The 14,288-nt window shown below is 51.0% G+C and overlaps 1 protein-coding gene across 6 annotated transcripts in view; it reads left to right on the top strand.

The window, feature by feature from the left end:
* Positions 1 to 10,625, top strand: part of RALGAPA2 (Ral GTPase activating protein catalytic subunit alpha 2) — a 277,106-nt gene extending 266,481 nt beyond the window's left edge. For 3 of the 6 annotated variants that reach the window (XM_069547852.1, XM_069547846.1, XM_069547845.1), the window contains 3 exons: positions 545 to 703; positions 4,236 to 4,275; positions 7,452 to 10,625. In XM_069547852.1, coding sequence (XP_069403953.1) covers positions 545 to 703; positions 4,236 to 4,240 — 164 coding nt within the window. In that variant the 3' untranslated portion in view covers positions 4,241 to 4,275; positions 7,452 to 10,625. Of the gene's footprint in view, positions 1 to 544; positions 704 to 4,235; positions 4,276 to 7,428 lie in introns of all 6 variants that reach the window. The other 3 variants (XM_069547851.1, XM_069547848.1, XM_069547849.1) reach the window with 2 other exon arrangements.
* The last annotated feature ends 3,663 nt before the right edge of the window (positions 10,626 to 14,288 follow it).

Raw genomic sequence — 14,288 nt, 5'->3', positions numbered from 1 at the left:
GCTGACTGGCTTCTTGCACTTAGCACCTCCTCAAGGGTCATCTGTGTCGTAACCTGTATCCATATTTCGCTTGTTTGTATCGCCAAATAACATTCCATTGTAAGGGCAGATCACGCTTTGTTTCCATTCATCAGGTGGTGGGCATTTGGGACTGTTTCCACCTTTCAGCTATTATGAGTATGGCTGCTATAAACATTTCTGTACTGATTTTCCATTCGGAGATGTGAATCATTCAGACTGGTAAAATGAACACTCTCTCCATGGCTGGGATGTAACTGAGATCACTGTGTTCACGTCCTATGAGACGGTAAGCGGGTCTGGAAGCATCTTTCTCCACCACGGCCTAACAAGACATTAATGTTCAATGTTCAGTTTAGCTAAATTCAGCCATAGATGTGTAAGAATACATTATAGCCATGCAAGGGAAATAGAAAAATGCCGGACAAGTGTTTTCAAAAATGTTCCACCTGCTGGCCGAGTCCCTGCACAGGTGGGTGGACTCACCTGGCATGCCCTCTCTCTGCCCGCCCGTCTTTCAGTGCAGCTGGCCTAGTTTCGTGCTTCGGAACCAAAGCTGATGGGCTAGACCAACGACTGCAAAGCAGAAGCCCAGGCCAGAGCCAGAGCCAGGGCTGGGGCCAGGACCCAGCCCCTGCGGCCGGATGGGAAATTCTGGACACCTTCCTCGGGCCATTTGGAGATGGTAATTAGGCTGGCTAGTGCCCACTGGTCTGGGGTTGCCAGTGTTGAGAGTGTAGGCTCACCCCGTCCACTGCTGCACCTGTTCGCATCCTCAGAGCCATTCCAAGGGGTCTGAATAGCCCAAATAGCCCTCTGATCTCCCGCTCAGCCCGCCTTCCTGCCTCAAGGATATTTAGCTCTCACCCGAAGCCAGAACGCCAGCCCACTGCTTTCTGTCCCTCAGCATGCCAGCTCCCAGAACCATTCCCTTCCCTAATTATCCTGAACCAGCTAATCGTCTCCCACACTGACTGCCCAGTAACTAGGACCCAGGGAGAGCAGCCACTTTTCTTGTCCAACCCTGCTCAGCGCATGTCCCAGGGGGCAGTCCTGGACAGCAGCCTTGCCTCAGAGATAAGACGCTTGGTGCAAATCTTTGCTCTTCTGCTCTGCCAGTGAGTGCAGCCAGAGAAAACAGGCCATGAAAAGGCCCACCGGCTCTTGAAAAGCCCCCACGAGGCGCCAACCAAGTTGGTGATCTCCTCGTCCCTGGAAGTCCTGGTGGATATTATCCAGGTGTCAGAGGAGTCAGAGGAGACCTGAGAAGTAGGATGTCCTTCTCTAAAAGCCACCTTGGGGGTGTCTGAGCCGCTGAGTGGCCGCACGTGGCCCATTGGTGTCCCGAGTTACCCCCGTGCCCCTTGGGTCATGCCATACCCTCCAGTTCTCCCCAGGGGGTCTCGCTCAGCTGCTCTCAGACGTGAGTGGGGCCAACTCCCCACTGACAACACCATTCACCTGTAAGGAGACTCCAGACTTAACATGCATATTAACCATACAATCAGTGCTTCTCGACCTTTTATCCTTCTTGCCCCGCGTTTTTATTTCCTAATTTGTCCTTTCCCCCAAAACACCACAGATACATGGTCTACCTGTATATTTTCCATGCTGACATCTGGGCTTTGTACAAATAGAGAATAAGACATCTTTGTCCCCCAACAGCACGCCATTAACTCCTCCCCCAAAAACCTCCGAAGGCAGGGGTTTCATCTGTCACCCGGAGCCTAGAACATGTCCTGGGACACACCAGGTGCCCAGCCAATGAGATAATGACATGGTTAGACTTCACGTCTCCCGTGTCCCTGGGCATCACACAGCTCCGAGCACCGTGGTCTCCTGGTGCGTCCAGTACTGCCCAGGTTAGTCGGTATCTCATGCCGACCCACCCTGGGGAGGCGTCAGGAAGCTGACAGCCTGCTGCTCTGCTCCATGCAGGGGGTCCCCGCCCTCCAGGAGCACTGTCTGTGTGTCAGGGCGAGTGACACTTGAGCCCCATGGAATAATTATGGCAGCCCCCAACTGCCGCTGTCTCTGCATCTCCTTAACTCGCCAGTGGATTGGCAGTCCCTGAGATTTTCTGTCGGGTCCAGCACAGCACACCCGGCTGCCTGTGAGGACGCACCGGGAGAAGGGCCGTCCGTCCTCATCAGCAATTACAAACAAGCCCTCCATTGTCAGCCGCACCATCTGTTTGCTCAGTCCCACCAATCGGGTGCCTGTACGCCCAGCATTGCCAGCGCCTAGGGGCTGCAGGGGAGGGGGCCATGGAGCCCCTTCATGGGGAGACCCTTTGCTCACAGTGGAGAGGATCGACAGCACGGAAGCTGAGCCCCTCGGCTGGAGGAAGACTCACGGAGATGTTCCGCAACCGCCACCTTCCGGGAGCTTGCAGTGCATTGCAAGGAAAAGGGGCAGTCTAGATCGTTGCAGTGTTTAGAGGTCCCACACAGAAAGCAGAACAGTCCAGCACCAAGAGTCAACACTGCCCGAGAACTCCCTGTGCCGCTAGAGCTCACTTTCCATGTAAAGACAGCGGTTCAGTGTCTGGAAATCAAGGAAGACAGACAAGTCTAGTGCATCGTCACGATTGTTCTCTATCCTGAAGTTCCCAACCCCGCACAACTTTAGCAGGTATAGGGGAGTGAAGTTTCATTGAGAGATTGGAAAATAAGGCTTCAGAGAAATCCACATTCCTTCCAGAAAGCCCCACCTGAGATCTGTCACTGGTCCCTCCTCCAGCGGCATCCGTCTTAGAACTTGGCTGAGGTCACTGCCCCAGCCTTGCAGGCAAGGCCAGCAGACTATCCAGGTTCACCACAGTGGTCAGGCAGACAGCAGTCCATGTCACTGATAGAAAAGTCCTTTGTCCAGATTTGATGGTGGGTTGCATGTTTTTCAGTTGCTCAGTCGTGTCCAAGTCTTTGCAACCCCATGGACTGCAGCATGCCAGGCTTCCCTGTCCTTTACCATCTCCCAGAGATTGCTCAAATTCATGTCCATTGAGTCAGTGATATCATCCAACCATCTCATCCTCTGTCACCCCCTTCTCCTGTCCTCAATCTTTGCCAGCATCAGGGTCTTTTCCAATGAGTCAGCTCTTCGCATCAGGTGGCCAAAGTATTGGAGCTTCATCTTCAGCATCAGTCCTTCTAGTGAATCTTCAGGGTTGATTTTTTTAGGATTGACTGGTTTGAGCTCCTTGCTGTCCAAGGGACTCTCAAGAGTCTTCTGCAGCACCACAATTTGAAAGCATCAATTCTTCGGCACTTGGCCTTCTTTATGGTCCAGCTCTCACATCTGCACGTGACTACTGGAAAAACCATAGCTCAGACTAGACAGACCTTCGTTGGCAAAGTGATGGTGGTCTAGTGACACTGAACTAGGAGTGTTGCGGGGGTCGGGGTGAGGAGCTGTCGCCTGACTCAGAAAGAGGTCGTTGCATTTGCTAAGGCAAACCACGTGGGAAATAGGATGGCCGTGGAGGAGTGAGTGGTTGAGAAAAACCATCCACGCGGGGGAGCTCAGAGCCTCTCTGGGGTCCGACAGGACTACTGGGGTCCTGCTGCTCTGTGAGCGAGAGTCCAGTTTTGACTCTGAAGGGTCCCCTTTAAAGCTGCCCTCTGCACAGTACACCTCACTCTTCCTCCCTGGCGAATGTGACATGGAAGGTGACGCCTGTACCGCATTAACACACTGTGTTCCCCTCAAAACCCTGTAAAATGAAACTTAGAGACGTGTGAACTTATACAGTTAGTGGGCATTAGTTATTTTTTCAGGGCCTCCAGAGAGTTCCAAATGCTTGTCTTGAAAACTCTTAGCTTTAACTATACCTAAGACAAAACATGAGGGACCCTCATGCAGCAGGAATGGGACATCGAGACCCCCCAAGGCCCCGTTAAGGCCAGCGGTCAAAGGCCGTCCCGTACGCGCTGGGTCAGAGCTGCCGGTGTCTACAGGGCTCCCACAGAAACTGTCACACATCCTGGGAAAGCTAACGTCGCCTTCGTTTCACACCTGTACCGGTGATGGCAGCCAGAATTTTGTCCTGCCAAGTGGAATTTCAGGTGAATTTTCAGCTGGTAATGATCTCGGAAGCTGCAGGAACACTCAGACAGCCCAGGAACAGATGTATTTTTAGCACCGTGTTCATTATCGAGTTGGGCTGTGCGTGTGTGGGGCCTGTATTCACTCCATTTTATGTTCTTTCCCTTCAGATTAAAATACGTGAAGATCTCGCTGCAGTGTTTGAACAAGGTAAGTTCAAAGAACAAGTGTTTGAACTGACACGTCAGTGGAGTTGCCCAGCGCCCTGCTCTTGGGGGAGTGGGGGAGAGTTCACTCACTGACTCACCTCCCTCCGGGGCTAGGGGTTCCTGCCGCCTCCCCCTCAGCCCTGAGGGGCTCTGTCCTGCGTGTCTGCACTGCCCGCCTGCCCAGGAAACCCACCCCAGCCTTTCTCCGGCCTCCCATGCTCCGGGTGGAATCCGACACCAACACCTGCCATCCCAGAAAATGTCTTTGTCGCCCGCCCTTTTGTGTGCAGGGGGCCTCAGGGAGCCAGTAGGCCCGGGGCCGCCCCTTTTTTTTGTTGCCAAGCCTGGAGGAACGGGGGTCTTGAGATGAGCCGATAAGATGCAGCACGTGCGGGCTGGCCTTTGACCGCTGGCCTTAATGGGACCTTGGGGGCCTGGGCTGGGGAGGGCAGGTCGTCCTGGGGCTGCTGAATGGAACAGCTGGGAGAGGAAGAGCAGACAAAAGCTGCGGGGCGCAGAGGGCAGGGAACCCTGGCATCACTGTGGTTTAGGACCCAGAGGGCGGGCTGGCCACGGCAGGTGTGACCTCCACGGGCCTCCTCTTTTGGCCTGGGTCTGGGGTCTGGGCCCTGCCCAGTACCCTGATGGACAGCGGACACCTCGCAGCAGAGCCTCTCGGGATGGCCCAGGCTGTACCTCCTCGTGGAGTCACGGGTCGGAAACCCGATGCTGAGGGTGACCAGGAACCTGAGGGTGATGACGATATGGATGGGTGGCTCAGGGAGCGAGCTGTCATTTATCAACCACATCCCCCAAGGGAACCTGGGCACAGACACCCTCCCTTCTGGGTCGATGTGAACAGGGAGGTGAGGGTCTGGATTTTTGAGTTTATCCCAAGCACTGCCCTCCTCCCCCTGGCAGGCCCACTGCACAGGGAGCTGACCCTCCAACCCATCTGCTTTTTCTTGGCCCCCCAGCCATGGAATTGTCCCAACCTGGGCTCACTGGTGCCAGCCCCCAAGGTGCCACAAGCCACAAAGCCCATGTCAGCCAGGCAGAACAGTATACACTCCTCCCTAGTCGTGGGGATTCACACAAAAGCCTTTTTTTTTTCCTGGGACCCCGTATCTCCTAAGGTGGCCAAGTGGGGCTCCAGGGTCCTTTGAACACTGTCTTCTAGCACGAGGAAAGGCCGGGCGGAGGCAGCGGTTGTCAGCAGCCAGGAAAGGGATCACCCCCCTTTGTGGCCAGCCTGCTCCGTCTGTGGTGGCCACCTCCTCATCAATCATGGGGTGCATTGGGCATGGTGGGAGCCAGCGCAGGCCAGGGACACGCCAAGGGCAAGGTGGGGACCGGAGGGATGCAGGGGACGTGTGGTGCGGTCTCCTGGTCCGGCATGACTTTCCTGGGGCACCAGTGGTGGGGTCACTGCCCTGAGATGCCCGAAGGCCACTTTGCAGTGAGAGCTTCATGCTGGTCCAAGTTGGTGTTGCCCTGCCCACCTGCCATGCTGCAGTGCAGGACTGCGAGGGCTAGCCCCCTGGGCCTTCCTGGCTGGGGTGGGGGAGTAAATATTTCCCTTCTGATCCAGCAATACTCACACCTGATATCACATCTTTGAACATCACTTTATGTTCAAAGCATTTACTTGCTTTTTTTCCCCCTTGCTTCCCTCTCCCAGTAGATCTGAATTCAGAGCGGGTGGGGTTGGTTCCTAGTTGGTGGTGGTTTAGTCACTAAGTTGTGTCCAACTCCCGTGACCCCATGGACTATAACCTGCCAGGCTTCTCTGTCCATGAGGATTCTCCAGGCAAGAATACTGGAATGGGTTGCCATTTTCTTCTTCAGGGGGATCTTCCCACCCCAGGGATCGAACCTGGGTCTCCTGCATTGCAGGCAGATTCTTTACCAACTGGGCTATGAGGGAAGCCCTGGTTCCTAGTTAATGATGTGAAATTTTATACAATTTGAAGTGAAGGTGTTCAAGCTGGAATCGTATCTGGGATTGAGTCAGGGATGTTCTCCCTGCTGCCCTCCCTGATGGACCACACGCCGATGTCCTCCAGGGGCCTGGGGTGATGTCTGTAACCAGCGCCATCTCCACCGTGGATGACAGCATAGCTATGCTGCTTTTACCAAAAATCAGCCTGTTTCCAAAGACAAAAACAGCAGAAGAGAGACTCACAACTCCTCTCTCTGCCTGACCTTCCTGGGACTGGAAGGAGGCGACAGAAGAGGCCAGGCTTGGGACATCTTAAGGAGGCCATTTGGGGAGCAAGCCTGGGGTAGGCAGTCTCCTCGGGTCCAAGCATGTTCACAGGTATTGATTCCAGAGGCTGTCTCTAGAAACAAGAAGGTCAGGTCCGAAAATGAAAGGAGATGCTGTCTGTGAGTAAGGCCACTTATGTAAATTAATTTCAAAGGCCAGTAATGAGAGAAATGTCAGGCCAAAGCCCGGAAGTGAAGCATGTCGGGAGAAGGCTAGAGAGCCTGCTTTTGAGGAAGCTGGGGCAAAGCCCAGCAGGGTTTAAAAATAGGTTATTAGGAGGGTGATGAAATGGTCCTCCCTCGAAGCAGGGTCCGGGGGGACCCACCTCAGCAACAACGGCCGTGTGTTGCAGCAGCGGGCGCCTGGGTTCCTGGAGCAGCCCTGGGGATGGGGCGTGCGCAGGCTTCAGCTTCGTTCCTTTTTCTCTCTGGGACCCAACAGCTGTAGGCACTTCTGGACTTGTTCAATTAGTCCTGACCTCCCGTCTCAGACCCCTTGGGGAATAATCGAGCTGTAAGCCTGGTGTAAAGTATCAACATGTAAATCCATGTAAATAATAACACGACGGAGCCACAAGCTGCCCCTGACTTTTTTTCTTATTCTTTCACTGATTCTGGGGCAGTTTGCTCCGTCGCCCTTGCCCCACACCCACAGTGTTAATGGTGCCTTTTCTCTTCCTTCTGTACTTGAGAATTGGATGTAAGGCCCAATAAATTTCAAAAAGATTCACAGCTCCTTTTGCGCTGCAGGAAGGTCTAGAGCAAAGGCTGGAAGGTCTGTGGGTTCATCCAGCAAACGTCCCTGCACACTTGTGGCACCAGGCTGGGGTCCAGCCCGCTTCCTGGGGATGTGCCACAGCCTCCCCCTCCACCCTGTGCCCACAAGGGCCTCCCTCTGCTTCCTTCCAGGGCCCTGGCTACCAGGCTGAACTCCCCTCTATGGTGCCTCTCGGGAAGGAGGAAACGGAGGAGGCTCCCCCACTTCCCCACCCAAACCCAGACTCCGGGAACCTTGCTGCTCTGCCAGTGTCCTCGGCGAGTCTCCCTGCACGGGCTTCTGAACCTGAGGAGGAATCCCACCAAAATGCTGCGGATCAGACTCTCAAACTAGGCGGTAGCATCTCAGGAACCTTGGGCTGTGAAAGAAGAAAAGTCGCCGACAACCAGAGACACACCGGCTGGTGGGGCTGCCCCAGCAGAGGGAACAGGAGGAGGCTCCGGGCTCCCCGGGAGGGGGAGGGGGCGCAGCTGGCTCTGTCCCTCAGGGTCTTCTTTGCTTTGTAAACTGTCCGATGTTACCCTGTCCCGCTCTTGGAGGAGGGCTTCCTGCATTGGTTTTGCTTCTCCTTCTGTTAGGATTCACAGCTAGCCCCAAATTTCATCATCATGGAAACTGGCTTTCCCCAGGGCCTCAAGCCCGGGAGAAGTTGTGCTTCCGTTGCTGTGTTTTCCACCTGGTCCCCAATGCCTGCTAACCAGGGAGAGCATTCCTGACCCTGACCCTGACCCTTACCCTGTCCCTGCTAGAGGCCCTCTACGTGGTGATGGTGAAGCTTCTGTCTCGTGGCGCTCGGGTGATTCTAGAAACACAGAGTCCTGTCCCTGCAAAAGCTCCCTTCCAGTCCTCACCCTGTGGTAGGGCCCCCCTGCCTCCCACCCTGCTGGGAGGGGCCTCCCACACTTTGCCTGACACACAGAGCTTTAGGGGGACTGAACTTTAGCAGAGGGTATGATCCCTACTTTGTACCCATTTGGCTGCCCAAGAGGGGCCTGCTGTGTCTTTTTTTTTTTTTTCCAGAAAGGGAAGAAGGACAGATCCATTTGTGCTTGGCAGGTGCCCTTGCTGGGGTTGCGGTGTTGGGGGCTGGCCCTCTGCTAGTCACCGAGGCCCTCGGGCCATCTCCAGAGTGAGCCCTGAGCCTGGAACAGGGGAGCCACCAGCTAAGGGCCCAGAAAGTTCTCCATGCAGGTGCTTCCCGCCCAGCCTGCTGTCGCCTCTCCACTCCTGCACCCACCCACGGGTGCCCCCAGCCTACCCCTTGCCCACCTTCCAGCTGGGCCCTCCGAGCCCCTTGCCCAGCAGAGCCGCCATCTTCCTTGACCACCCACCGCCCAGTGGGCTGGTGCCTAACAATGGCAGAGGGAGCAGGCAGACCCTGGAGACGGTGAGACAGGATTCAGAAGGGCTTTCCTGTCCGAAGGAGGGGGACTTCTGATTCTCCAGGGAGCTTGTTTCTCTGCTTTACAGAGAATGGTGGGTAGGACTTGAGGCCAGGCCCACGGCAGGGGCGGTTTGAGCACTACTGGGACCAGAAAGCACCCAGTTCGTTCCAGCAGAAGCAGCTCTCCCGGCTGGTCTGTCAACGGTTTGTCCACTGATCGCGGGCTTGGTGGCAACGTCAAGGGTGACCGGAAGTGACTGCCTTCTCTGTTGTGTCAGCAAATGGCACAACTCTTGTCCTCCCGGGCACTCCCCCCACTGCCCCCCGACCCCAGCTTTGAGTGACTTCGGGTTTCTGCTCGGCGTGGATTGGCCCACGTGGCCCCAGAGTCAGGTTCTGCTCCATGTGGTTCCTCGATCCTACAGGAGAGACATCACATGCTCCTGAGTCCCACGTAAGCTCTAGCTTCTGGGAGAACATGTCACCTTCAGGCCCTAGACAACCCCTGTATCAGAATTCTTAGACTTGGTTTCAGGACTCATATTGAAGCCCCCCACATACACACAGACTCCTGCCCCATAATTCCAGCCCTCCTGACCCAGAGTGGGAAAGTACCTACCGGGTTGTAGGTAGCAAATACATAGACTTTCCTATAATCCCAAAAGATTCTGACCACCCTACGACCCCAGAGGACAGGTAGCAGTGTGACGGCTCTTCTCAGTAACAGCTTTGGTTTAGAAACACAGGGACTCTAGTGACAAGGTTTTTTGCTTGCAATCACGTGCACTTGAATCGCTTTTGTTATTTGGGGTGGAAAATTGAAATGATCAAGTTTTTTTTCTCTTTTTTTTTTTTCACTTAGAAAAGCAAATATTGAACTTCTGTAATAAATGCTTTTCAGCAAAATTTCCAAGGGTCACTTATCTGGTGGGCACCCACCTGAGTCACCGTGCTGACTCATGACATTAGTAAGTCAGCCATCTGTAAACACAAGTGGCCCTTGCTGGCCCCAAATGGAGAAGACTCTCGGGCTTCCAGGCAGGCCCAGGTCTTCCGCCCACCTCTCTGCACATTGATTTCCATCTGATGCAAAGATGGTCATCTCTAGTCTCACTAAGTAGGTATTTGTACTTAAAAAAAAAATAGTAATTCCACAAAATGATGACATTTTAAGTAGTAAAACCTTAATTAGACAGCAGTGAAGAAGAAGGGACTGTCACGGTGTCTTCCTGTGGTTAAGGAAAGGTCTTCCCAGCTGCCTCAGGGAAGGAAGGGGGCTTCAGCCTTGACTCTGAGAGAGGCTGGCTGATGGGACCCTCATCCTTACCATGAGCTCCTTCAGATCCTTAGACAATGCAGGTCACATGTTCCTGACCTTCCTTGGGAGTGATCACCCACACTTCATCTACTGTCGTATCTGCAGGCGGGAGGGGTGCTTTTACGATGACTGTGACTTCTTAGATGTAACTGTGTTACCCTCATAGCAACTGAAGGGGCATGTCCACACCCAGTGGGAAATTCCACAGGAAACAACCATGTCTTCGTTGCACTCAGTACCTATGTACGACATACACGTTAAGTGAATGTTTTGCTGCGTTTTCCAGGTCTACAATATTTAGTCCATGTAAATGATAGAATTTGGTAAATATGGTAAATTAAGTTATAAGGTGTCATTTGATTTCTCTTTTGCTGTCTCACATTATTTAATGTTCCTGATGCTCCATACCTGGTTCATGCCTACGTCGGTGTAGACCGTTTCTGTAAGCCACTTGGCCGGCACAGTGCCCCTCGGCAAGGGGCGCCGCACCCCCAAGGAGCACACGGCTCACCAATGGCCATTACCTGACTCCCCAGTTTGCCCTCCCTCCTTAATTCTGATTTACTGTGACGACTCAATAAAGTAGAAACACAGCACTCACGAGCCATATGTTCCTCGTGTTTTCATTATAGTTGGAAGGAAAATAAAGTTTATCCTGGCATCTAACAAAAGATGGTTCACATTTTTATCAGATGAAGTTGTTCAAAAGCATTTTTTTTAACCAAAGTCTTAATAAGTATCCAAAATAGTAGCCAGGATGGGTACAGGGAGGTTTGCTGATGTGTAAAAAAAAAAATGACCTCTTGGTTCATAACCTGGAAGACAAGATTAAACATCATCACTCTCCTATGTCTCAATGCCCCCCTGCTCCTCTCTTCTGCACCAAGGCCCACAGTAAGCCCTGGCTTTGGACCCCATCTCCCCAGAGCAGCCCTCTGTACCAGCCACTCTTCTGGAGCCCCTGACCCTGATGAGCAAGCGTCCAGGTCGGAGGCTTTGTCTTGTGAAGAGGTGATAGGGTGTAATCATACCCCCTGGGGTGCACCTGAAGCCCACTTGTGCCCTCACCTCAGGACTCCAGCCATCAACCATCGCATCCAGGCAACCTGGCCAGGTGGCCCCCACCAGCATCCTGGGCTACTTCCATACCCTGGACAGCAGGGAACTTCCAGGACATTAGACAATCAAGCTTTGCAGAAAGCATCCATTCGTCCATCTGCAAATATTTGCCGAGTCCCTGTTACTTCCAAGACATTTATTGACCTCCATGGGGAGCTGCCGTCCTGGGAGCCAAGTAGAGCCTGAATCCTTTTGGCTTTTTTTTTTTTTTTTTTTTTCAGCTTTTGACTGTTAGCAGGAGCTCACTTTGAAGGTATGTTTCACCTTTAATGCTTGGTTCCTCATAAAAGGGAGCTGGGTGATTATATTTGTTAGGGAGCCTTCATAAGATTCTGAGTCCTACCAATCCCCCACCACCTAGATTCTTACCAATAGGTGTGGTGGGACCCCATCATCTGTTTTTGCAACCACCACCACCCCCACCCCCCGCACAAGAATTCTGCTCCTTATAGAACAAAGGAGAAATTAGGAATTCTCAGTGGTTAGGACTTCGCACTTTCACTGCCAAGGGGTGTGGATTTGATCCATGGTTGGAGAACTAAGATCCCACAAGCCATGCACCACAGCCAAAAAAGAAAAAAAAAATTAGGAATTCTTAGTAGCCTCCCTTCTGGACCATGTTAGACATGGAAAACACTGACTAGATTCATTCAAGCAAACATATTGCTATCACAATATCAGATGACATTATGTGATCAAAATTCTCTTTAAACATTTTTAAATTTGTACTTATTCTTAGCTATGCTGTGGAGGCTGCAGGGTCTTAGTTACTTGACCAGGGATCAAACAAGCACAGACTCTTAGCCACTGGACCACTAGGGAAGTCCCCCAAATTCTGCCTAAAACACTGACTTAGGAAATGAAGAATAAATGAATAAATTCTGTCGGGGACAAGAATACGGTTCCCTGTGTGTCTCGGTATAATTTCAGTCTTCCACTTACATATCCCACCTCACCCTCCAGCAAGATGCTTGTCAGGTTAGACAGAGCATCTTTTCTATAAATAGGTCATGCTCACCAGCTTCCAGATCAACACGGGGTCCTGGGGGCCTGAAAATTGGAGTGTGGCTCTCAGGTGGGCGTGAAGTGGGCAGGGGCTTGCTATTAGAGCTTCTGAAAGGATCTTTCTGACTTCAGAAAATAGTCTGGCGAAGAAAAGCTTTTTTCCGTAAATACTCGGGGACTGCATTCTGCTGTTACAATGGCAGAGGTTAGCACTTCTGATCAATATTCTTCAGAAAAGGCCGCCAGGCTAAGTGCAGGCAAAGGGCTGGATGCCTCCCTCCTTCCAAGAGGGCACAGTGTACCCACAACAAAGCTCTTCCCCACCCCACCCCACCCCCCACAATTGGAACCAGTGAGGATGGCATGTGAATGATATCGCCTCCCTCTCCCTTTAAAAAGTATCACCTTGTCTTGTCCTCCATGTCGATGGCTGATTATGGGACACTGAAAACAGCTACCAGCATCACCTTCCTGCAGGGAAATCTCAGCATCCTCATTTTCGGTACGGGGAAAAGGAAGGCCTGGCACTGTCCACTTGAAGGGGCCGGCAGTTGCCAGGAAGAAAATGCAAAACAGTGGCCTCTTAGGACTTCCCTGGGGGTCCAGTGGTGAAGACTCCACATTTCCACTGCAGGGGGCATGAGTTCGACCCCTGATCGGGGAACTAAGATTCCACATGTTGAGTGGTAAGGCCAAAAACAAAACAAAACAAAACAAAACAGTGGCCTCTCTTAAGGAAGATTGATTACTGATCAGCATTGAGATTTTAATGAAATAGCCAAAGTATAGATTTGTACTTTACACAGTGTGTTCTGTACTTTTTCCCTTCTAAAACTAATTATCTGCCCCTCCACGTCACACCCCTGATCAATAAACAGATTCTCTGCAGATTAATGCAAACTCATACAAAGACACGAGCTTTCCTTTTTTATAGAAATAGCATCCAACAACACACATCATTCAGTAACTTCCTCTCTAAGTTTTGAAACATGTCATGGGCACCCCTCCCTTAATTAACCCTTCTAATGGGTGCATATTATTCCTTCATGTAGCCACACTTTATTTATTCAACTATCTGAACACACAGGTGGTCTCCAATGTTTGTTATAACAAACGCACCAGTGATCAACACCATCCCATCTTACAGATTGACATATAGCTTCTGCTTTTATATCTGTAAGATAAATTCCCAAATGTGAAGTCACCAAGGCAGAGTATAGATGCCATTTCTTCATGAATTTTATAAAAGTGTGTTACCTTTAGCTTGCTATCCATTTTTAGTGGAGCTCAATCTTTCCTCATGTTTCTTTACTAACTGTAGACCTGTATTTGTGAACTGTGTGTTTATCTCCTCTGTTAACGGTCTTCATATTTCTCTTCTCAATTTTCTTGTAATTAAGTTTACAGTGAAACACACCTTTTCATAACTCTTAAGGTTCACTATTTTTTCAAGTAAAAAATGTAAAGTATGCCAAAAATTAAAGAAAGTAGATGTAATTTTAGCCCTAATAGACTATTAGAAATCTATAACATCAGCTTTGGGGGGGTCTATTAAAAAAAACAAAACTAAGACCAATGTCTTTCTATATTATCCACCTACTCAAGAAAAGGAAGCCTTGGTGTTTTTTTGTCTTTTTTTTAAAAACTGAGCTATAGGTGCTATGCCCAATCCAGTATTCTTGCCTGGAGAATCCCCATGAACAGAGAAGCCTGGTGGGCTACAAACAGTCATACAGGACTGAGAGCCTAAGCATAGCACATAGCTACTATGTAGCATTATATAAGTTACAGGTGTACAGTATAGTGATTTACAATTTTTAAAGATTATATATTCCACATATGGTTATTGTAAAATATTGGCTATGTTCCCCATTTTGTAGAATACATCCTTGCAGCTCATTTATGTATTTATTGAGATATAATGTATACCTGAAACTAACACTCCATTGTTAATCCATTATACCCCAATAAAAATTTTTAGAAAGGAAACATGGTTTCAAAGGCAGGCACCCAGGTAAAAGGCAGAACTTCAGCCCCAATAAAGTGAGGCCTTTATTAAGTGAAGAAAGTAAAGGCCTCCACTTGGCTTATGCACCCAATATTTCCTTCCATGATGGTGCTCCAAGGAACTTCCTAACTTTG

This window comes from Ovis canadensis, chromosome 13, assembly GCF_042477335.2.
Source record: "Ovis canadensis isolate MfBH-ARS-UI-01 breed Bighorn chromosome 13, ARS-UI_OviCan_v2, whole genome shotgun sequence".
Classification (NCBI taxonomy): Eukaryota; Metazoa; Chordata; class Mammalia; order Artiodactyla; family Bovidae; genus Ovis; species Ovis canadensis.
Note: the sequence above shows the minus strand (reverse complement) of the source record. Positions and strands in the feature narration are given on the sequence as shown.